We start from the raw sequence: 25,095 nt of genomic DNA, 5'->3' as shown, positions 1-25,095 counted from the left end.
CTCCAGGTATATGAATTATTAGTAAATATGCCTTCCCAAGTGAAAGAATTGAAAAGAATGCATAAATCCTCTCTATCCTGGGGTGCTAAAAGAAATTCCTGTATTTTGTCATGGATTTCTAGAAATCTCATCTTAAGCAAATTTTATTTTCCCATTGGAAAATGGCTATAATAATTTCTTTCAGACCAAGAATTCGGCTTCAGATAAAGCACAGATTTGAACAATATAACAAATTAAATGCTATAAAGGCCATAGATCTCCATTTTGCCACCAAAAAAAATCTTATATTGTTGTCCTTAAGGGCATGACTTGTATCTACTCCACCTTTCTCTATCACAGCCCATGATACCTGCCATTTACAGGTATTTGAATCAACTTCTGCTGAATGGATCACTTACTTACTGCTGGGCCAGGGGATTAGTTCAAATTATTTCCTAGTTAATCAACTGATGGACTATATTCAATAGAGAAGTTTTTATAACCATGGTTATGTGTAAAGAGAGCTTCTTTTGCCAATTAGAGCAGAGGGACATGGGGGTGGGGGGCGCAGTGCTTTAGATGGGGTAGAAAATAGAGTGGGCTCTAGTTCCTAAGTCTAGAGTACAAATCAGAGAATAAGTCTTGGCCACGGCATATGTGAATTATATGACTATCCTTTCCCCACCTCCTAACCTTAATCTCTTCCAGTTACATAATTTGTTAATATTTAATAAAAGTTACTTAATCTTTCTAGGCCTCAGTAAAATAGGGACAATAAAATGTAATTCATTGAATAGTAGCAAGGATTAAATTAGATTCACATGATGATGTACATAAAACACTTAGCTTAGTACATGCAAATAGTAAGCTTTCAATAAATAGTGGTGAGGATATGATGATTATTACTAATAAAGGGTACTGGAAACTGTTTTACGCTGAGTCCCAGAGCCTTCTTAGGAAATAATTTTATTCTCACTCCAGTGCTTTAAGCATTCTGCTCTTCTGCTTCTCCATGGCGATAATGATGAGAACATTTCTCCACCCTAAGGATATCAAGTGATAGCTACACCCGCAGTTTTACTACAACACTTTGCCCTCAGAAAAATAATGTTATAAACATGTAAGTCTCTGGCATCGATTGAATGCCTAGAGAAATTATTTCAAACAGGTATATGTTAATTACCGAAGCAGAACATTTTCCCCAATGCCCTTTAGATAATATTGCCACAATTGTTATCACAGCAGTAATAATATTTTAATGAACAGAAGTGGGAAGGCTCATTTGGAAGAAAGGTATTTGGGTTTCTAAGTGACAGTGGGCCCTGGGAAGAATGGCTTATCAATAGAGTGTCTGACCTTGAAATCACTTTCATATACCCATTCCCTTTTTTTCTCTATATTTATTTATTCTTTGAATTTTTATAACTAGAAGGTGTCTGGTTATTGCTTGTGTACTTACAAGAACACTCTAAGGGAGTTGCAGAGAAGTAAAATTACTTCATTTTATTAATAGACATATGACATATATACACTTTCTCATATATATGTATGATAAAACAAAAAGGTATGAAATGATATGTAACCTACTATTAACAGTGATTACCTCTAAAAAGGTTTATGAATAGAGGGGTCCTTTCACATTCTATCTTAAGCACTTTTATACTATCTGTTTTCACATTAGGGATGTGTCATTTTTTTAAGATTAATAAATAACTATCCTATTATAGTCAGTAGCAAAGAATAGGAAATAGACAGTGCAAGATAAAATAAAGCACATGGATCAGGGCTCCAAGCCAGGAGAGTGTCCCCACTCAGAGACCCATGATTATCCGTAGCAGTAGAGGCAGGACCTGAGGCAGCAGTGTAGGAGGAGAGGAGCCAGAGGGAGTAGAAGGGAGCCAAAGAAACACTGCACTCTTGGGCCTTTGATTATTCTACCAAATGTAGTTGAATTTTTAGATTGGAATACATAAACGAGATTTTATTTAAATTTACATCTTCTCAGGAGACAATGTCATTCTCATTGTGCTATATTTGGTCCTAAGTAGAGCCAGCGAAATGTTTTCTATATGTTTATTTTCCAGACTCAATTCCACATTACCTGTTCCCACTAAAACTTCCCCCACACCTGCAAAATCCTCCTGTTGTTAACCAAAGGGATAGTCAACTGTATGAAAGGCTAAATGGTGAATTTAAATTTATAAAAAGAATCATTGATGCTTACCCGATTTTCTGCTGAATTCTTTGGATTAGCACCTACAAATGTAACTTCAGCAACTTCTCCCTGAAAATAAAAATGTATTTTATGAGCTGTAATAAAAGTATTTTTTTATTTTTTAAATATTTTTATTGATTTCATAGAGGAAGGGGGGGGGAGAGAGAGAGAGAGACAGAGAGAGAGAGAGAGAGAGAGAGAGAAAGAGAGAGAGAGAGAAAGAGAGAGAGAGGATGATGATGATGAGAGAGAATCATTGATTGGTGCCTCCTGCACACCTCACACTGAGGACTGAGCCCACAACCCAGGCATGTGCCCTGACTGGTAATCGAACTGTGACCTCCTGGTTCATAGGTCGAGAAATATTTGGTCTCTGCCCCATTTCCTGGCACACAGCTCCTAAAACCTTTGGAATCTCTCAAGTGATGATCTGTTTGTATGCTAATGAGATGACTTGTGATGGAGGGCTTCTAACTAATCTCAGGATGAAGGCTAGTTGCCAGAGGAATCAACCCATGTGGTCAGAGGGTTGCAACTTTCCACTTCAACCCACTGAACTCTAGAGAGGGGAAAGGGGCTGGAGGTGAGTGAATGACTCATGGCCTACTATTTAATCAATTAATCCTCCATAAAAAATCTCTAAAGCACAGGGTTCAGAGAGCTTCCAGGTTGGTGAATGCATGAAGATGCTAGAGAGTGGCATGCTGAAGAGGACTTGAAAGCTTTGTGTTCCTTCCCCCATATCTTTCCCTATGTATCTCTTTCATCTGGCTGTCCCTGAATTTCATCCTTTTATAATAAACTGGTAATCTAGTAAGTAAGCTGTTTTCCTGAGTCCTGTGAACCATTCTAGCAAATAATTGCACCCAAAGAGGGTGTGGTGGGAATCTCCAATTTATAGCCAGTTGGTCAGAAGCACTGGTGACAACTTGGATTTGTCATTGGTGTCTGAAGTGAGGGGAGGGATGCAGTCTTGTGAGACTGATCTCTTAACCTGTGGGATCTGCACCAACCCCAAGAAGACAGTGTCAGAATTAAATTGCATTGTAGGACACCAAGTTGGTATTTACAGAGAACTGGATAATTGCTTGGTTTGGAGAAAACCTCCACACATCTCTATCAAAAGTATTGAGAATAGAGTATTGAGAAGAGAAACAGAGGGATAAAAGTACACTAAAATATAACCTAAGCTTCCAACTTAAGAAATGAGAAAAAGAACAAAATAAAATCTAAGCTTGCAGAAGGAAGGATAAAAAACCCGAGAGGAAAAAATCAATGAAATAGAAAACAGAAAAACAATAGATAAAATCAATGAAGCTTAAGACCTTGAAGATACAAATTACCACATTCAGGAAGAAAGTGGAGACACCATTACTGACTCTACAGAAATTAAAAGGATTATAAGGGAATGTAATAAGCAACTTTGTCCCAACAAATTAGACAATTTCTATGAAAGGGGCAAATTCCTTGAAAGATGCAAATTCTTAGAAAGACACAGATACCCAAAGACAATAGAAAATCTGAATAGGCCTATACCAACTAAAGGAAATGAGTTAGTAATTTAAAATTTTGTCATAAAGAGAAGCCCAGGTTCATATGGCTCTGCTGATAAATCTCATCAAATATTGAAAGAAGAAATGATACCAATCTGCACACATTCTCAGAAAATACAGGAGGAAACAATTCCACACTCATTCCTTGAGACCAATGTTACCCTCATACCAAAGGCAGACAAAGACCACACATGAAAAGAGTCTGCAAAAACCTCTCATGGAGATGAATACAAAACTTTTTAGCAAAATATTACCAAATCAAATTAAACAATATGTATGCCATACCTCACGAATATTTATTTAATATCTGAAAGTCAACTAATGCAACACACCATATTAATAGAATGAAAGACAAAAAACACATGATCATTTCAGCAGACATTGAAAACCATCTGAAAAAATCCAACAACCATTCTTCACAAAAACTCTCAACAAACTAGGAATAGAAGGAAACTTGTATATATGCCCTTTACCTAACAAAAATTACCCTTAATTACTGAACACTTTCCTTCCAAGGATTAGAAATAAAACAAGGAAGTGTTGGGAGATTCTAGCCAGGGCAATAAGTGGGGGAGAGAAACAGAGGGATAAAAGCATTCAGAAAAAAACTCCAAAAGAGAAAATTAAACATGTTTTTATCCATAGATAATATGATATCATATGTAGACATTTCTAAGGACTCAACCCTCCCCCCCACAAAAAAAATATATATTAGAACTAATACATAATTTAGCAAAGTTGAAGGACATTATATATAAACTAGAGGCCCGGTGCACGAAATTCTTGCAGGGGGGGTGTCTCTCAGCCGGCCTGCACCCTCAGGGGATGTCTGACTGCCTGTTTAGGCCCAGGGATCGGGCCTAAACTGGCAGTCGGACATCCCTCTCGCAATCCAGGAAGCTGCATTCACCACTGACCATACTTTTCATACAGATGAAAGGCATCTTGCTGTTGTATGGGCAGCTACATTTTTTTGCCCTGATTATAAAAAGTAGTACATAACATGATCCTTCTGAGGCAGTCATACCATTTTCCCCATCTTATGGGTGGAAAAACTGAAGCAGAGAGAAGTTAAGTAATTGGCTTTGTCACACAGTTATAAGTGTCGGAATCAGGGCTGACCACAAAATGTGCAAGCCAGAGTCCATGCATGTCATCGCTGCATCATCCTTTTTTTTTTTTCAGTGTTAGAGTAGCCTTGCCAGGTTTTAATTTTAAAATCTAAGAGACTGTTCCCAATATATAGGGTAGGGTCCCTAGGCCTGGCCAGCGATCAGGGCTGATCTGTGGGGCAACCGGCTGGCGGGGCAATGGGGGGCCCCCGCTGGCACCTGCCTTGGCTGGTGGCCTGGCGCCGCCAGCTGGCCATCCCCATCCCCTGATCACTGCTGCTGCTGCTGGTTGCCTCACTCTAGGAGAGCAGTTGCTCAACGCAGGAGCTGTCCCTGGCGGTCAGTGCATGTCATAGTGACCGGTTGTTCCGCCAGTCGTTCTGCTGTTAGGTCTATCTGCATATTAGGGTTTTATTATATAATATTGAAAGACAGTTAATATAAAATAGCAGTGGTAAAATCCTGATTCATTTCTATGTGCTTTTCCTACCCTTGATTTAAGAGACAACTTTTCTGAGCTCCAATGAATGATTCTATAACATCCATATAAGAAGAAAAAGAATAATTGGGATATTAGAAATTCAATTTTACATAATTACCACCTGAAAAATAATTATTTCCCCATTATCATGTTTGCAGAGCCTCTACAGAGATAAAAACAAGTACCAAAATTATTGTTGCTAACAGCTGATGATCTATAGCATCGTTAGAGGCAGGTGGTGCCATTAACAACACCTTCCCCTCACCCCACCCCCACCCCCAAACACAGGCTTCAAGAGTTCCAAGATCTCTTTGTGAATCTTACCACTCTGTATTTAGAATTCAAGGGCTGCAGGACATCCCCAAAATTCTTGCCTATTGGTGCTCTATCCACGATATTAGGAATTAATGGCTTTATCAGATCTTTGAAAAATGGAGGCTCTGGACCTCTGCTCAGATTGGCCACTGTGTCCTAGAACAGAGAACATTTGCTTAAGGAGTGCACAACGTAGAGACAAAGACTCTTTCCCAAGTTCCCCATCCCCAGAAATGCCTGCATTAAAGAAATCTATCCCCCCTCCCTCGCTCTCTCCCTCTCTCTCTTTCTCCCTTCAAGAGCTAACTACTTTAACAAAATGTGAGGGGCACCCCTGCTAAAATGTGAGCCTAGATGTGCATAAGGTAAACTTCTGTCACTAAAAGACAGTTTTGGTCGTAGGCAACACTTTCACTTCCCTAAGCAGCATGGTTCAGTGACCACAGTGTAAGCTTGGAAGCATGTTACACTCTTCAGATTCCAGGAGAGCCATTTTTCAAATGTGTGACTTTGAACAGGAGTCTAACACATGATAAGCTTTTGTAACATGGCACTGTAGTTAGTCTTTTAATTTTTACAAAGTGTTGAGCCTCTCTTATTCAGAATCAGTACCAAGTTTTTTTCTAAATCCTCCACTGTACTGATTAAAGAATCTAACAAATACATTTTTAATTTAAAAGTTAAGACCAGCCAATATCCCAACTGGTTTAATGTGTTTTCCACAAAATTTGCGACCTTTAATAATGTCATCAAAATGTTAACTTCAAATTTTAAATAGCCCCCATATGGATTTAATATACTTTCATAATCACATTATATATTTAATTTTTATAGCAGCCATATAATCTATTATCACTCCCATACTATGAATGAGAATATAAGCTTGGAGTAGTTTTTCAAGATCACATAGCCGAAACCGGTTTGGCTCAGTGGATAGTGCGTCGGCCTGCGGACTGAAAGGTCCCAGGTTCGATTCCGGTCAAGGGCATGTACCTTGGTTGCAGGCATATCCCCAATAGGAGATGTGCAGGAGGCAGCTAATCGATGTTTCTAACTCTCTATCTCTCTCCCTTCCTCTCTGTAAAAAATCAATAAAATATATTTTAAAAAAAAAAAGATCGCATAGCTAGTCTTAGGTACATAACCATAAAACTGTGAAACATTTCCACAAAATGATTCACACTTTTCTTCCTAAATACCACTCTAAAATTTGAAGACTATTTCCATAGGAAGAGTTATAGACCTATGATAACAATGAAAGTTAAACAGTGGTTTTCTCTATGGATGGGTTATAAGTTTATACTTTTTCTATGTAATCTGAATAATCTACAAATAGTTATAGCTTCTATGATGAAAAATAAAATAGTTCTACTTTGAAAAAATGTATCAAAGCTCAAATTAAGAACCTTATGATGAAACAATAATCAAAATTATATCCTAATACCTTGTATTGAAACTTCAAACACACACACAGTAAGCAATTAATTAGATGGAGGCTTACGAAATTGCCAGTATTCAACTACAGAAACAGTAATTTCATTTGTTTCAATTAATAAATCCAAGCTCTTCCTTTAAAAGGCCTTTACTGTCTTTGCTATGCCATAATTGTTTTACACTGTCCTAGGGCTCTTATGGTATTATACAATAGTGGTTACCACCATCAAAAGGCATTTACTAAATCCAAATTTACTCTCTGTTCCATTTCTTAGGAATACCTCATAGCTATATATATAAAGGTTTTTTTAAAAAAACTGAACACTCACAGCTAAAGCTCTTATTTTGCTTCCCTCTGTACCTCCCCACCTCTGAGACACACACGTGTACAATTTTTGATTACCGTAGCAATGGCCTTAGCAAGGCCTCTGTAGAGCTGGATGTAAGCAGACAGGGTGTGTGGTCCATAAATTGTAGATGCTGCCTCATACCGCTGAACCTGCAGGAAAGGCAAAGCCATGTCGTACACCATTCTGCTTATTTCAATCCACTTACAGAGGTGTCACACTTAGGTAAGGGGTAGCATTCAGACATCGTGTATAATTCAAACTGGCACAAATCAAGATTAATGATGACAAAGGCAGGGGGAGGAGGCATTTTCACTTACCAGCTAAAGTTCATGGCTCCCATCAACTACATGCTAAAGGCAGTGGCTGCTCATGGCTTGTGCCATTTGGCCTTGTCAGTCCATTTAATCTGAATGTAGATACTAGCTCCCGCACTTATGTCTATTTTAAGTAGTTGTAATAGAAATGTTTTCCCCTGAGGAGTACAGCAGGAGAAAATTTTAACCTGCCATAGAGCTATAAAATAGAACCAAATACATCTCCTTTTGCCTGAGCTCCAAGCCTTTGGTTGTTTCCCAGAATCCTCAAATTCATCAGATCGGAAATGGAACTCCTCACTCCAAACATACCAGCTTTCCCTGCGATGTTCTTCATCTCAGTGAAGGCCAGCCTTCCTGTCTCCCGCGCCAGGACCAGCTGGCCGGCATCAGGTGCCTCTCCCCCATCCTACTCCTATGAGTCTCCAAGCCCTCATTCCTTAAAATCTCCTGACTCCTTTCATTTTCCTCTGTCTCTACTGCTTTTACCTTGGCCAAACGCTTACCTCTCACCCCAATTGCTACAGCTCCTTAATCAGTTCTGTCTCCACACTTGCTCTTTGGGTTCATGTTCTGCACTGCCATCCTCGTGACCGTTCTAAGTCACAAATTTGATAAGAACATTCCTTTGAGTTCTACTACAGTTCCCCAAAACCTTCCTTCCTGAGGCAATGCTCTGTAGCATAGCATAAAAGACTCATCACTAATCCCTGCCTTGCACTCTAGCCCCTATCTCACTATGCCCATCATGCTTATTCCACGGAACTCAACTAATCATGGCCTCTTAAATGTACTGTCAACCCCTCTGGACATTTGCATATGTAGCTCCCTCCATTATTAAACACCTCCCCTAACTTTTATTTGCCAATTAGCCCTTACTCACTCTCAAGAACTCAGACAAATGTTACATCTTCCAAAAATCTGCCAGTCCCCATGCTCAAATACTTAGTCTAGATGGGTGCTCTTTCTCTCTCTCTCTTTTTTTTCATACACTTTGTGCATCCCTTTCACAGAAATGTAATCATCTGCTTTCTTCTCTTTTACTAGACCATAAATTCTAGTGGTCTTGAGGACAGGGACAGATTCTTATTCATTTTTATGCCCAGATAGTGGCTACTACTGCATGAGTGAATAAATAAATTAACTAATTAATACCAATCCTTGCAGGAGCATGTCCCTGAACCAGGAGATAAGCTTGTATTTGTGCCATGAACTCCTTTGATCATCTACTGAGGCCTATGGACTCTTCTCAGATTAATATTTATAAGTGCATAAAATAAAATGCATGAGTTGACAAAGGCAACTAATTAGAATGAAATACATTAATCAAGCACTAATAAACCAACTTTGTGATAGATAATGTTTGTGCTTCTTTATTGAACAACAAGATTTAGCAACAAATTTAATCACTATGATTTTAAAATAGGGATGAGAGTAAAAGATATTCCCAGATCTTAAATAATGTTGTGTGATATTAAAAATATCTGTGGTTCCTATTGGTGACAAAGTCAGAGATACTGCTAATATTACTGTCATTTGTCACCTATATTCATAATTGGAGGAAAGGCTAAATAATAAATAGTTACAGATAAATAAAAAATGAGTAAATGAAAAAGTATCCCCATTCAAATTTACCCAAATTAAGAACCTTTATTCAGCAGGATTTCCTAGAAGGTGGGGCCCTTTGATAAAGTCAACAGAGGGCATGAAGTAGATTCCACTGCTGATATCACTGAACATTTGCCACGGGGTAGACTACATGCCTGGGTATGGACTGCAAACACATTAGAAAGCATTAGTTGCTGAACTCTAAACTATTCTCATGTTTTTTAACTACTATTGTTAAAAAGTACTTGGGCTACTTTCTGTACTATTTGTAAACAAGGAAATATCACCAACCAGCAGCCTTCCCTAAATTCTCTGTGACTCTGTTGCTTAGTCTATACCAGTGGTCGGCAAACTCATTAGTCAACAGAGCCAAATATCAGCAGTACAACAATTGAAATTTCTTTTGAGAGCCAAATTTTTTAAACTTAAACTATATAGGTAGGTACATTGTTATTAACTTAATTAGGGTACTCCTAAGGTTTAGGAAGAGCCACACTCAGGGGCCAAAGAGCCGCATGTGGCTCACAAGCCGCAGTTTGCCGACCACAGGATACCATCTATAATAATAAAAGCATAATATGCTAATTAGACCAGACGACCTTCCAGATGAAGCCAGGGTTGCAAAGGAAGCCCGGGTCCCAGGTGCCAGAGGGAAGCCAGTGCCGGCAGCAGGGGGAAGGAAGGTCCACTCTTGCACAAATTTCGTGCATCGGGCCTCTAGTGAATATAATAATATCTTGCTGCAGGGCTTATTATGAGGATTAGTAAAGATCACATTTGCAAGGTGTTCAGCTAATGCATTCAATAAATGGTAACCAGCAGTGGGAGCATTTCAAGGTCCTACACAATCTTAAGGCACCAGAAGCATGAGGGACAGAGTTAGGAATGCTGCATACCACAACCCAAAGTTACAACCAGGGCTCCTGACAAAATAACTTATTTCAGGAAAAGTGAAAGTCAGTGAGACTAGATTTCTAACCTGAACTTGTAAATGGTCAACCTAGAACCACCAAACACAACTTCTGGCTTATCGTTCTCTTATCTGTCCTAAAAAAAAAAGTCATCTCTCAAAAACATGATTAAGTAAGTCTAGAAAGAAAACCTGCATTTAATACAATAGTGTTGGCCAGGGTATATTTCACTTAAATGATAAAGACGTTTTACTTTACCTGGTATTCTTCATAGGTGGCAATGTAATGTGTATATACATTGCACAGACCCGAAATAACAACAGTCATATTCTGCATCCCATAAGTTGCAAACTCCTGGGAGGGGGGAAGAGGTAGAGCCCAGTTAGATTACTCTTCATCTTAAAGTTTATTATAATCCCAGTTATACTGAACCACAGATATAAATCGTCAGTGTAAGATGTCTCTCTTAACAATATTCTTCCTACTGATCAAAACTGCCTGAGAATGCAGAAGTATCAGAGAGTCCTGGATAAAAGTTAGAGCCATAACTCTGCACTATCATTGGACAAATCAATGGATCTGTGAACATCTTAATGATTGCATTTGCAGATGTAGAATCTTATTACTAAATAAAGATATTTTATTAATTTCCTATAAAAGTATAATGGGAGGTTACTAGCTAATGACAGTAGCTATTCCCAGGCCCAAGTAATAAGGCATTTGCTGATGATGACATTTTAGAACCATTTTCAATAATTCCTCAATATAAATAAAATCATAATTATAAATAAAACACATAATTATCAGTATGTGTTAGATTTCATTTAGATAAGACTTTAAGATATTAAGATACTCAGGGGTTATTTACCATTTAATCCATAAAACCATTATTAATTTTTAAATTTGTAATACATAAATATAAATAAAATATTTTAACCTGACTATAGTTCCCTTATATTTTTTAACTTATTCTTATAACACCAATATTTCATATTTACCTCTAGCCATTACTTTCAAGAAGTGTAAATCTCTAGTTATTTTAGCAAAGATTAATTTAAAAGGCATTAGATCATATAGCTAGAGAATTCTCTTCACCAAATATAAATGCATAGATGTTATTTTATTTTTAACTTACTGCTTTAATTGCCTCCCGAAGTCTTCGTCCAGACATGGTCCTGAGTGAAGAAAACAGAATTATCTAAGTGCTTTCCTACTTAGAAGGTGTGCAAAGTATGCAAAATGACATGTAGTAAAAGAAAAAATGTTATCCTGACTCATTACACAATCGTAAAGTATGTAGGGACTCAATGACAAAGCTAAGCTAAAGGTGAGCCTTTTTCCTGGCTGTCATATCTTCAAAACAAATTCTAAAATGAAAACAGATAACTTGAAGGAGGGAAAAAGAATCAATAAATATCACTAGCAAAAGATCACAATCATTTTCCATTCATTGATTCAACAAAATATATTGGTTATGTTCTTTGTTAATAAGAGCTAAGGCAAGTAGAGAGTATATTGTTCCTGCCGCAAAGAATTTACCATTTTATTCATTAATTTAATCCTTCATAAAACTCTGAGCACCTACTACATACCAGGCCTACTTCTAAATACTAAGGATTAGCAGTGTGGAGCTAACATTCTCGGGAAGACAGAGGGTCAATAAGCAAATTAAAAAGGGAGATGACAATAAGTGCTATGAAGAATATAAGGTAGGTTAAAGAATGAAAGGGAATGGTGGTGTCATTGTGGTGGTGATGGTGTTGTGAGGTGGCAGTGGTGGTGGAGGTGGAGTTGGTGGTGGTGGTGGTGCTGATGGTGGTGCTGCTGATGCTGTAGTGATGTGGTGGTGGTGGTTGTGGTGGTGGTGGTGGTGGTGGCAGTGGTGGTGCTGATGGTAGTGGTGCTGGTGGTGGTGCTGCTGATGCTGTAGTGATGTAGCGGTGGTGGTGGTGGTGGTGGTGGTGGTGGCAGTGGTGGTGCTGATGGTAGTGGTGCTGGTGGTGGTGGTGCTGATGCTGTAGTGATGTGGCAGCGGTGTTGGTGGAGGCGGTGGTGGTTGAAGACAATGTTACATAGTATAGGCAGGACTGGCATCTCTGTTAGAGCTCTGAGCAGAGAACTGAAGGAATGAAAGAGTTGGCCATGGGGATTACTGGAGGGCAAGTGTTTCAGGGAGACGGAACCATAAATTCAAACGTGCTAAGACAGAAGCATGCTTGATGAGGCTGGGAACTGCAATGAAGCCGAACTGGCTGAAGCAGGGGAGAGAGGGGAGAGTCAGATGAAATCAGACCAACGAGTGTTGCTGAGATCATATAGTGCCCTTAGGCTATTGTAAGGGTCTGAGGATTCACCTAGAGTGAAATGGGAAGCCAGTGGAGAGTTTTGAGCAGGACATGGTTTAACTTGTGTTTTAAAGGGCTTCCTCCAGCTGTGGTGTTGATAAAACACTCTAGAGAAGAAAGGGAGGGAGCAAGAAGGCAAAACAGGGAGAAATAATGGTTGCTTAGGCGGGGGGGTGAGGGGGAGAGGGGTAGGGACAGGGGACAGTAATAGAAAGTATTGGGAAGAACATACAGAATTTGCAGAAGGATAGAAAGTGAGGGAAATTGAAAAAGAAAGAATTCAGGGATGACTCCTAGATTTCGGCCTGAGCCACAGGAAAGCTATACACTTGCCTCTTACTAAGATAGGAAAGACTGCGTGAGGAGGAGACTTAAAACATTCTTTCATGCTTTTAAAACCTAAAGTAATTATTTCAAGAGTCTGTATTTTAATATTATGTCAAGTCTTTCTACTGACATCACAATTCACATCATTTTAATTTGGAACGATACGTTTTCAAATGTTTACATTTGCTTCAAGTTACACACTAGTAACAAGCATGGAGAGGGTTATTCTCCTGAGGTCCCACCACCAGAGGGTGGGAATATTTGTCAGCGATGCCAAATATAACACGGTGAGATACAAAGGGGTCAGTGCAGAATGACCTGCCCATGATAAGTGACTCCAACAGAAACACATATACAATAACTACCTTTTTCTTAAAGTTGCAATTCTTTTTAACCCTCACCGGAGGATATGTTTTTATTAATTTTGAGAGAGAGAGAAAAGGAAAGAGAGAGAGAGAAAGAGAGAGAGAGAGAGAGAGAGAGAGAGAGGAAGAAGGAGTACACTGTCAAAGACTAGACTATTCGGTGGTAGGTTTGAGACATTATAAAAAATAATAAAGCAATTAAAAAATAGGTGGAAATGTCACAAGTCATTATTCACTTGATACCCTCCTACCAGTAAGCTGCATCTGTCTCTAGTTCCTTGGATAAGGCCCATATACAGGTGGGTTTGAGGTGATTAAGTCTTTATTCCTTCGAATGGCTGCACTTGACCAGCTAGTCTAAAGAAAGAGAGTGCCAGTGGGCCTGAAGTCAGGAAGAATTGCGGGAGGGAGGGGGAAGAGAGAGAGAGTGAGAGAGAGAGAGAGAGAGATCAGTTGTTTCCCATCTAAGGATCGAACCCAAAGTCTGTGCCCTGACTGGGAATCAAACCCAAACATTTTGGAGTAGGGGACCACCTGGCCAGGCCACAATAATTACATTTTTTAAACTATAAAATGAAAAAGAAGGACTTACGTAAGCTCCCCAGGGATAGCAGTTATGGCCAAGGACCCAAGAGTAATGATCTGAACGTCAACAATATCCGGGTGCCAGGGATGAGGTTTGGACAGCTAAGAACCCAAAATATGAACACTGTGTTAGGAATATTATTCTTTCTATGATCAAGAGACCTGTGATGATCACAGAAGTTTACTGAAGGATGCAAAATGTTTCCAGCTGCTTTTGGTGTCTCCTGCCACCATAGATTTTATTTCTAATTCATGATATAACATTAAATGTTTTATCTAGTCATAACATGTTAATCTCAAATGCCAATGCCCCATTAACCTGGACGTATGTTCTCATCAATGATGTCTGGTGGGTCTGTCAGTGTGGAATCACAATGTGTAACTGACGACCAAGGACCTACCAGAGCACAGTGGTGAATCTCCTCGTACACAAAAAATAAGGAACTCGATCACTTGGATTAGCTTCACTTAATAACTTCTTACTCTAAAAGCACTTCAAATTTTCAGTTACTGTCCACCTTTTCTCAAGAAAATCTATCCTTTTCCTTACTCACATTAGTGTAGAATCTTTCCCTCTATTTCTTCCCTTTCCTCTCTTTCTTCTGCCTGAAGAATTTTAATTGAATATTAAGGGGAAAAACTCTATTAAATTGTTTTCTACATCAACAGTTCATATTATAAACACTGGCATCGCTCTTTGACATTTAGAATGTGAAAATCCATGTTCCAAAGGAATAGGAAAAGAATGTTGCTTTAGTTAATAACATTGCCTGGCTTGTGAGAAAACGGAGACATGGACATGTTCCTTGTTATAGGGACTGAGATGCTCTTCTCTACAGAGAATTCTGTGTGAACTCCTATCCTTAGGGTAACATAATGAATCTTAAGTAAGACAACTGTTATTTTTATTCTTCCTTTCTCTGGGTTCTTATTGTTCCAGTTATTTATCATAAATTCAAAGTTACAATATTAAATAATCATACCCCTTATTTTTTAGACTCATGACATCCATACTTTTGACATTAAATATTTTGATGTGGGAATATCTGAGTAAGACCTCCCATGCCAATACAGGTATACCATTCACATCCGACAATTCATACATTTTAAAAAGCAATACACTAATTTCACCGTGGTAACAAAACATGCTTTACCTCGCCAGTGTGAATAAGGACGGGCTTTGGTTTCTGACACTCTTTCATTTCATCAGAGGGCCTGCCGAAGAGCTGATCCCGAAGAGTGTCCCAAAATGGATCTGATACTGTTGTCCCTGTGAGGAATGTTTTAATTGATATGACTCCAATCCTCTGGAGAAAACGTCATCATTTTGACAGCTGTTGTACAACAATGCTTTCAGGAGTCTCAGAGATTTCACTAAGATTGTTATTTAATGATTCCAAGACAGTCTGAATAATAGAAGAAGCAAAATTTCCTGTGCATCTTAAAATAGGAGCCATTATTTAATTAGATCTTCAGTGTGGTTGACAGAATAAAAGAATATATTTTGCGCAACATCCTTGAAGTTTTGTTTCTATTGCTCCTTCTCTTCTACATTTCAAGTAAAAACAGTATGGCACAATTCACTGTAGACTTTCCATTTTGAAAACTAAAAATGACACCTTAGGCTTGGGATCCCTGAAAAAGCCTCTCTTGAATCCCCACTTACTTATCTACACACATATCCACAATCAGGAAAAAACAAAAACCTCGCCTAAGATCCATAATCTGGGGGAATTTTATGTTAACTACAAAACCTATCGACTTAGAATCTATAATCCATTAGGAAAATATAACAATTATAAGCGTATGTGGGTCTAATAAAAGAGCACCAAAGTACATAAACCAAAGCCTATTATTACAATGAAATCAGGATAAAGTTATAAAACCTAAAACAATCAGTTATAAATTAAGGAAGATCCTGGAAATACACACAGGAAGGGGACCTGGGACCACACGCGTTAGGCTCCTAAAGGCCTCTACCCTGAGGAATTTTGTCTTCAGTAAAGGGACAAGGAAAAGAGACACTAATAACCAATTGGAAGAGCCGACTCGCGTTGTTGAAGGTACAATGACAACTCCCTCGTGCACCCCCAACCCCGTCCCCCGAGCCCAAGCACAATTTGAAATTATTCACCCACAGACTAAAACACAAAGAGGATTTGTCTCTGATTCTACTTGAATGCGTGGAAAGCTGAGTGACGGAAGACACCCGTCCCTGGGAAATCTGGTTGTCATGCACAAACCTGGAGTCCCTGCACACCCCTGGATTTAGAAAGAAACACAGTCACTGTATTGGCTACACATACACCCTCCTCAGGGACACAACCCCAAAGCTCCAGAGGCTGGGGCCACAGGTTCCATTCGTCTGCACCTCACCCTGCGTGAAGTTGAAGGTCCCAGCTCCATCGATTGTGCCAGCTGCGAAACTGTAGCCCAGCGCTGGCTTACATGTCTTTGCCTAAAGGAAAGACGTTTAGAATAAAAAAGGGAAAAAGAAACAGAAGTTAAGCTTCCACTAATGATGAGATCAGCCCCGAGCTTTCCCCTTGTGGCATGGTCAGTGTGACTCAGCCACACCTACCGTGTGTGTGGAATTGAGTGAGACGGTGACGTCTGTCATATTCACCCACTGATGAGCCGAAATCAGCGGTCCAGTTAACTCCTGGGAAGCCAAGGCATACAGCGCCTAGAAAACCCACAGAAGCTCACTGTTAAGAGCTAAAATGAACATTACCACTGCATCCAGTAAGTACCAACTGGGAGAAGGATCTCGCAGACAAGTTTTATTCTGCTGGGTCCATAGCAGTAGCCACTACACAGGTGATCTCTCTGCCAACCTGTTGCTTCCCTGAAGATGGAAGGCCCTGGATGGCTGACCTGTGCTTTTCCCCACAAAGATGAAACCCTAGTGATCCAGGATGTGGCACAAAAGGCCCCAATCTCACTGGAAAGACGTCAAGAAAATGTAAGATTAGAAGTAGGAGGGCTGCGTGACTTTCTTCGCCAGAACAAGAGTGTATCCTTGGGCATCCTCAGTCCTTGAGTCCTCTGGCAGGGCTGGCTTGAGGAGATGCCAAAGGGCGGCTTGAAAACTTCAGGCCCCACTTTATCTGCATAAACTCCCCTAACACCCCGCTGCTCTTTGATGATCTTTTTTTCCCCTCAATGTGGTCAACTGATGCTTTTTCAATCTTATGGGAAAAGTGAGTCAATCCATGATTAGAAATGTTTTTACTGATCTGTATACAACAGAGGCAAATCCTGCTTCGGTACAAGTCCCTTTGCCAGAGACCTAACTCATTTCCACACCATCCCAGTTTCAACTGCCCCCTGGGAGCTCTGAGCTGAGTGACCTCAGATGCAGCTGCCTCCCTGGTGAGGAGGCCGTCGTGCCTTGCTGAGAAGAGAATGCAGAATGTGGGACAAATCCCTCTGGCTCCCAAGCCCAGAAAGATAACAAAATTTCTGACACCTAATTGTGTCACAGATGCACTCCCTAAATAGAATCTGTTAATTTAGAGCAATCCACTGATAATACCACAGTAATTAAAAAGAAACTGCAGCAATTAGGGCTGGCTAGTGTCTGGTGTTTTAAAAGGTGCTTTTGATCTTCCTTAATTGCTGCTGAAACATTTTAGAATCATTGGAACAAAATATTTACTTACACTCACACGCACACGCGTGTGTGTACAACAAAGATATAAGTAAGCTATGGAAAGGAAGAGACTTAACTCTCATTATCAGAGATATCTCAACTCTCCAGCTCATCTTTTAGGTCAGAAATCTCTCCATTGAAGCTGACACATAAAATGGGACTAAATGAAAGATCACATTTAGGAGAGGGAAGAGAGTAGAGTAAATCATAGTAATCTCGCTGTAGACCAGGTTCTCTCATCAAAAAAAAAAAAAAAAAGTTAAGGTAACATGGATGATCTTTGCCATATCAAAGAAAACTAGAACTCATTTGAATCCAAATTGTGAGAGCAGTGAGTTGTGGGGCTCAGCTTTGCATTGTCACCAAAGGAAAAGTTAAGAAATGCATCACCATTAAACCAGTATTATGTGAAGTGTTGAAGGATATCCTTTAAGAAGAGGAAGAAGAAGAAGAAGAAGAAAAGATTAAAATATGAACAATAAAGTAAATATATACCTATCAACAATTGAATCTAAGAATCAAAATAAACAAAGAAATCTAACAAACAAAATAAACTGATGAATAGCATCCGAGGCATGGAAACATGGAACACACTGATGAATCCCAGAGGGAAGGAGGGGGGTAAGAAGAGACTAACCAAAGATTTTATGTGCATATATGCATCATCTATGGACACAGACAATAGGTTGGTGAAGGCCTGGGGTGGGCGGGAACCAGGGGAACAGGTAGAGGGAGACAATGGGAGGAAAAGGACATCTGTAATACTTTCAACAATAAAGATTTTTAAAAAGAAATGGCTAAGTGATTTGGCAGGCAAATCCCTGAGAGATTTCCGAGCCTCTGAAACAGTCTGGTCATATATACCACGCTAATTGAAAACCTTACAATCTAGCTATCATCCCACTGCCCGAAGCAAGCCCTCTGGCAGAGGTAAAATGTACTTCCTGTAAGTGGTTGGACCAGGCAGTCAGAGAGAGATTCCTGTGTGGCTTGTGCAAGAAACCTTCCCAACTGCCCTGCAGCAGCAACCAGCTTTCCAGACCCGTTGGTGCTACTTGAGCTCTTGTCTTCCTCACAGTAAGGGACTTCCTAAAGAACAATGTCAGCAGATCTTCAAGAACAATCCTATATAATCCTATATAATAAAAAGCTAATATGCTAATTAGACCCAACAGCAGAACGACAGTCCGGATGACCTTTCAGACAACCCGTCTGGACGACCTTCCGGACGAAGCTGGGGCTGCAAGGGCCGAGCCCCTTGCACAGATTTCATGCGTCAGGCCTCTAGTTTTAAATGAAAATCAAAGAGTAGGTGCACGGCTTACCGTAGCTTTCTGGTATAGGGTCCGTCCTATAATTTGTGTGCTGTCGAGCATATCCTGTCCAGGTCCCCTAGCCATGCACATGGTAGCCTGGAACAAAATGAGACAGATGTGTTCTTGGTGAATAAAGCAAGTATTTTATGCCTGGCTGGTATGGCTCAGTGGTTGAGCATCAACCTATGAGCCAGGAGGTCACGGTTCAATTCCAAGTCAGGGTATATGCCGGAGTAGCGGGCTTGATCCCCAGTAGGGGATGTGTAGGAGGCAGCTGATCAATGATTTTCTGTCATCATTGATGTTTCTATCTCTCTCTCCCTCTCCCTTCCTCTCTGAAATCAATAAAAATGTATTTTTTAAAAAGCAATTATTTTAAGAAATGGACAATTACAAGTGAATCTAAGCAAATATAATTTTAAGACACATTATAGCTTTTCTTTTCAGATAGTCTCTCAACTTATAGGTTACAAAAAACAAAAGCATTACTTGAATTGGAGCAGCGAACACCTTTAGAAATCGTCTATTCCAGCACCTAACTTAAAAATAAGGAAAATGAGGCTCCGTGTGTTAGAGGATTTGCCAAAGATTATTCAGGTAGCTAAGACCTAACTCCACATCTCTCCATTGGCTGCACACATCTCTACTTGCTTGTTCTTGCCTGTGGCTCTTGGCCATGATCACCTTAAACTGAAACTCAGTTAAAATTATATTGGAAAAGCTAGCTGACTGTCAGGGGGAAAAAATCAGTCAATAAATATGACTCTATACCTTATTTCTTACATCAGAATAATTTGAGATTAATCACATGTTTCAATATTACAAATGAAATAAAAAGTATTGAAAACAAGAGTGCGTATATTTTAAAGTCTTAAGGGTACAGAAGACCCTTCTAAAATTATATAGAACAGGCTAAATACATCTGACAACTTAAACATTTTAAATATTCCTATGTGGAAAATGAAAACATAAGTAAAGCTGAAAGACAACTGACAAATCAAAGGGGGGGGGGGGGGTTGTATTGTTTATGACAAACTAAGACTTTAAAATATTAGGAACTTGGAAAAGTCAATAAGAAAAATATCTTTATTAATACCTTTTGGTTCATCCATATTGAGTTAGATTATCTCTTATTTGCAATAAAAAGCATCTTATATGTATATCAAAATCACCACCTTATATACCTTAAATTACACAAGGTCATATGTCAATTATATCTCAATAAAGCTGGAACAAAATAATCACCATAATGAATACATGATGGAATGCAGATGAAATAGGCAATTCACAAAAAGAAATGTAAATAGCCATTCAATATGAAATATGTTCAATCTCCTGAATAATTAAATATAGGTTTAAGCTGCAAAGAGAACTCCTTGCATATTATGTTGGTGAAAACGGAAAGGCTGACAGTCTTGGTGCTGGTGAGAGACCATCCCTCGTGCACTGTGGGTGGAAATGTGATTGAGAGAGTGTGTGAGCTGTGTGTAGCATTCGTTAGAGGTCCTTTCTCTTTGACAGCAAACTCACTTTCAAGAACTTGGCTTATGGTGAAACTCTTACTCATTTGACAAAATATGTATGACAAGCAGAGTGACCACAGCATGCTTATATCAAGAAGGGAAGAAAAGATGGGAGAGAGGGTGTGAAGGAAGGAAGAAGTCAGGGAAAGAAAATATTCATCAGCAGGGGACTGGTTAACTATGGTACTCAATATTGAAAATTATGAGGGGTTTTATTTATTTTTTTAAATATGTTTACATTCATTTCAGAGAGAGGAAGGGAGAAGGAGAGAGAGACAGAAACATCAATGATGAGAGAGAATCAACGATCGGCTGCCTCCTGCACACCCCCTACTGGGGATTGGGCCCACAACCCAGGCATGCGCCCTGACCAGGAATCAAACCGTGACCTCACTTGCCAGGCACGGAGGGATGTTAAATGATGTTTTAAAGCACATTTATTGGAAATAAGGAAGCAGGTTATAGGCTAGCATTGCCGTGTGATCCCACTTATGTAAAATTTTACATCTACACTAATAAAAGAGAAGCATGGTAATTGGCGTACGACCGCTACCCTTTTCATTGGCTAATCAGTGAGTATATGCAAATTAACTGTCAGCCAAGATGGCGGCCGGCAGCCAGGCAGCTGGAAGCGAACATGAGGCTTGCTTGCTGCAGACTCCAATGTCCCCGCCTCACTTGCCGGCCTCTGAGCTACAACTCTAAGAAACTATGTACTATGTTGCAAATAAGGAGATAAACAAAACACCAGAAACCGGCTTTCGTTCAGCCGGGCTTTAGCAACATTGTATCGATGTTTTCAGCAGCAAGGCCTCAGAGCTAAAGCTGGCCCAGAATAAAAAAAAAAAGAAAACAAGGAGCGGTTGGAAGCTTCAGTCACTCGCTTCGGGAAAACAGCCGTCAGCCCCTCAGCCAGACTGGCGGGCAAACCAGCCAGCCCCCACACGTGCACCAGGCCTCTATCCTATATAGTAAAAGGGTAATATGCCTCCCAGTACCGGGATCAGTGGAGCAGCGAGGCTCCCGGCACCGGGATCAGCGTGACAGGGGGCAGCGCCCAAACCCCCTGATCGCCCTGCGGCTCTGTGTGTGACAGGGGGTGGGGCCACAACCTCCCTATCCACCCTGCTCTGTTCGTGACAGGGGAAGGCGCCCCAACCCCCTGATCAGCCCTGCTCTGTGCCTGATAGGGGGGAGCTCCCCAATCCCCTGATCGCCCTGCGACTCTGTGTTTGACAGGGTGCGGCGCACCAACCCCCTGATCAGCCCTGCTCTGTGTGTGACAGGGTGTGGTGCCCCAATCGCCCCCCCCCCCCCCCCGCCCCGAAACGGGCCCTGCTCTGTGTGTGACAGGGTAGAGCCATAACCTCTCCATCAGCCCTGCCCCGAGTGTGACAGTGGCGGCGCCCCAACCCCCTGATCGGCCCTGCTCTGTGGGTGATAGAGGGTGGTGCCCCAATCCCCCTCCATGGGCCTTGCTGTGTGTGTGACAGGGTAGAGCCATAACCTCCCCATTGGCCCTGCCCTGAGTGTGACAGGGTGCAGCGCCCCAACCCCCTGATCCGCCCTGCTCTGTGTGTAACAGATGGTGGTGCCCCAACTCCCCTATCGGCCCTACTCTGTGAGTGACGGGGGGAGCTCCTCAACCCCCTGATTGGCCCTGCTCTGTGTGTGACAGGGTACGGAGCCCCAACCCCCCTGATGGGCCCTGCTCTGTGACAGGGGGCAGCGCCCCAACCCCCTGATCGGCCCTGCTCTGTGCGTGACAGGGGGTGGCGCCGCAACCTCCCCATTGACCCTGCCTTGAGTGTGACAGGGGGCGGTGCCCCAACACCCCAATCAGCCCTACCCTGAGCGTGACTGAGGGTGGCTTCGCAACCTCCCAAGCCGCCCTGCTCTGTGCATGATGGTGCGGCGCCCCAACTCCCCAATTGGCCCTGCTCTGAGCCTGACCAGGGGCTGCACTTAGGGATTGGGCCTGCCCTCTGCCCCCCGGGAGCAGGCCTAAGCCAGTAGGTCGTTATCTCCTGAGGGGTCCCAGACTGCGAGAGGGCACAGGCCGGGCTGGGGGACCCCCCTCCCCCTGCCCCCCGAGTGCACAAATTTTTGTGCACTGGGCCTCTAGTGTATATATATGCATGGATGCACAAAATATCTGGAAGTTCATTAAAATTTTAACAGGTTAATTTATGGGATGAGGGGTGCTCCTTTTCATAGTTTTATTTTCTGAACTTTTCCATATTATTTGAATGTGTAACAAGCATATATCTTTTCCTAAAAAATATTAAAACCTTTTTCTAAACGTAAGCTGTTGTGTTTTTAAAGAACCCACATTAAAGCAGAAGACATGGCAGCATCTGCCTTGTTTCCTTCCCTCTTCCTCTTTCTTATGTGAATCCTGACTTTGTTCAGAAAGCCATCTCCCCCCCTTGTGGTCAATGTTCCCATTCCTTGTTCCTGGTAAGTCTAAGGCTCTAGGCCTTGCTAAGATTGGCCAGGAACTCAACCTAAGCCACTCAGCACATACCATTCCCCCAGCAACTGTTTTGTTCCAGGGATGGACATGTGACAGAAATTGACCCAATCAGATAAGAGAGAACTTTTATTCTAATTTGGAGAAGTTCTCTCTCCCCTACTTTATAGGGGGTGGGGGAGGGAAGCATACCCCCTCCTTACTGCCACCTGCAGTCCTGCAAACCTGAGAGAAGCTGACTTGACCCAACGCATGGAGGGGAGCAGAGGAAAACAGAATTCTATTGGGGGAGGGGCCATGACTTTGTTGTAATTTTTTCAGATTATAAAGTAAACTATGCTCATCGTAAAAAATAACAAAATGTATAAAAAATAATAAATACAAAATAACTAAAATGAAACCTATTTATAATAGTATCAAAAAGAGAACATCATAGTCAACAATTCAGTGTGTTTCACTTTGTCTTTTTACAATGATACACTGATTTTCAAAACTGCAATCACAATGAATATACATTAAGTCCTGATTTTTTTAGTCAACATCATGTATTATGAGTTTTTCCCACTTTAAGTATTTCAACAGAAGACATTAAGTTGATGCAATAATGTTCTGCTGCAAATAAGTATAATAATGTTTTAACCATCTCATCTATGAATTTTGTAATTTAGTAAGTAGTTATCAAATCTACTGTGAATTAATAATGTGTAGAAATGTTGCAAATAAAGGGTAACAAAGAATACTTTCCACATAAAAATAGCAATATATAATAGAAAAGTGTTTGTTGAAACTGTATTGCTCATTGGGTGGGGTTGATTGAAATAAAGTAAATAGCCCAGAAATAATGTTAAATAAAAGCAATGTTACAGGTGAAATGTTCTTTAAACACAAAGAATAAGACAAGAAATTAGCATCTGCTGCTCATGTCTAAGCTGAATAATCTAAATGAGCGGGGGGGGGGGGGGGGGGGGGGGGGGGGGGGGGTAAATAAATGATGGTACAGCCTCATTTGCCTTTGAAACTTACCACACTGATCCACATATAGTCATAAAAATATTTTTAAGACAAAGTTGAGAGGAAAACTGAAATCCTGGACCAATAAAAAAAAATCAGTAAGTAAGTTATAAATGTTGTTTGTGGTTACGCAAATACATAGGAAGTCATTCCATAGGTAACTGCTGGAAGGGGGCGGGGCAGGATGAAGGTGATAGGGTCTTTCACTTTTGACTGTTCTCTATGCTTTCTTATGGTTGGAGTTCTGACAGCAAGAATTTTGCAATTTTAGAAGAAAAAAAATTATCTTATATTGTTTTTGTGTGTATGGTTGCTTTTCTTAATCCATAGCTTTACTAATGAGCGAGCAATGTCTGGGGCAGACAGTTGGGGTACTGTTTCCGCAGAAATGCCCAGGCATCATGTTTCAGGCGGCCCGCGTTTGGGGAAGGATACTTAATCTCTGACATTTCCTAAATTGCCTCACCATTCAAAAAACTTCACAATCACATAGAAAATTATAATTTTATCTCATTGACATTTCGTGGGTGCTTTTGAGCAGAGCAGTTGATAGAGGTAAGTAGGCCGGTGTATACTTGAGGAAAACCTACCTGTCAATGAACGATGAATCTTCAAACATAAAAGATACATGACATGCCAAAGCGAAGATTTCCTGGCATAGGTACCTACCCCGCCCACGGGACAAGTGCTGTTGGCGTTATCACAGGACTCTCCCGTGTTGGCGCACCGTGGGCCGAGAATATTGGGGGACACATCTCCTAGGTTTGATGAAGCAAAGGCTGCTACAAACGGCCCCTGCCAAGAGAAACAGCAGTTGCCTTTTATTCTTTCTTCCCCACGCCTCCCATTCAAAACGCAAACATTCCATCTGCTTCGATGAACTATCCAAAACGATTTGCACACAATAAAAAGGAGGGCGTACATACAATAATCTAAGGAAATGCTTTACTCCGGAAAAGGCTCCCAGTACAGTCAGCATTCCTGTTGTTACTCACGACTTTCCAATTATCAATAGAGCGGCTTGAAGCAGGACACTTTCAAATTTATGCCTCAAGCAGAAGCAAGGAACACAGTGTGCAACAACAAGTTACAAAAGGCTGACATGTCAATTTTGCCGCTGGTGTTGAACCTAGAGATCCAAGATGCATTTGCCCTTTAAAAATACATATCGTATTGGCTTAAAAAGAGAAGAGCCAATCCAGACTTTCCTGTTGTGAAACTGA

The 25,095-nt window shown here is 40.7% G+C and overlaps 1 protein-coding gene across 5 annotated transcripts in view; it reads right to left on the bottom strand.

Moving 5' to 3' along the window:
- The window catches only part of ASAH2 (N-acylsphingosine amidohydrolase 2), an 81,561-nt gene that overhangs the window by 5,444 nt on the left and 51,022 nt on the right, over nt 1-25,095 (bottom strand). For all 5 annotated transcript variants that reach the window (XM_070432774.1, XM_070432775.1, XM_070432776.1 and 2 more), the window contains 11 exons: nt 24,542-24,667; nt 18,875-18,961; nt 16,476-16,580; nt 16,271-16,352; nt 15,049-15,164; nt 13,902-13,996; nt 11,408-11,447; nt 10,531-10,626; nt 7,493-7,588; nt 5,665-5,811; nt 2,204-2,263 (listed from right to left, as the gene is read on the bottom strand). In XM_070432774.1, the coding sequence (XP_070288875.1) occupies nt 2,204-2,263; nt 5,665-5,811; nt 7,493-7,588; nt 10,531-10,626; nt 11,408-11,447; nt 13,902-13,996; nt 15,049-15,164; nt 16,271-16,352; nt 16,476-16,580; nt 18,875-18,961; nt 24,542-24,667 (1,050 nt within the window). The remainder of the gene's footprint in view (nt 1-2,203; nt 2,264-5,664; nt 5,812-7,492; nt 7,589-10,530; nt 10,627-11,407; nt 11,448-13,901; nt 13,997-15,048; nt 15,165-16,270; nt 16,353-16,475; nt 16,581-18,874; nt 18,962-24,541; nt 24,668-25,095) is intronic.

This window comes from Myotis yumanensis, unplaced genomic scaffold (assembly GCF_028538775.1).
Source record: "Myotis yumanensis isolate MYYU_CA2020_CCGP unplaced genomic scaffold, mMyoYum1.0.hap1 SCAF_13, whole genome shotgun sequence".
Lineage (NCBI taxonomy): Eukaryota > Metazoa > Chordata > Mammalia > Chiroptera > Vespertilionidae > Myotis > Myotis yumanensis.
Note: the sequence above shows the minus strand (reverse complement) of the source record. Positions and strands in the feature narration are given on the sequence as shown.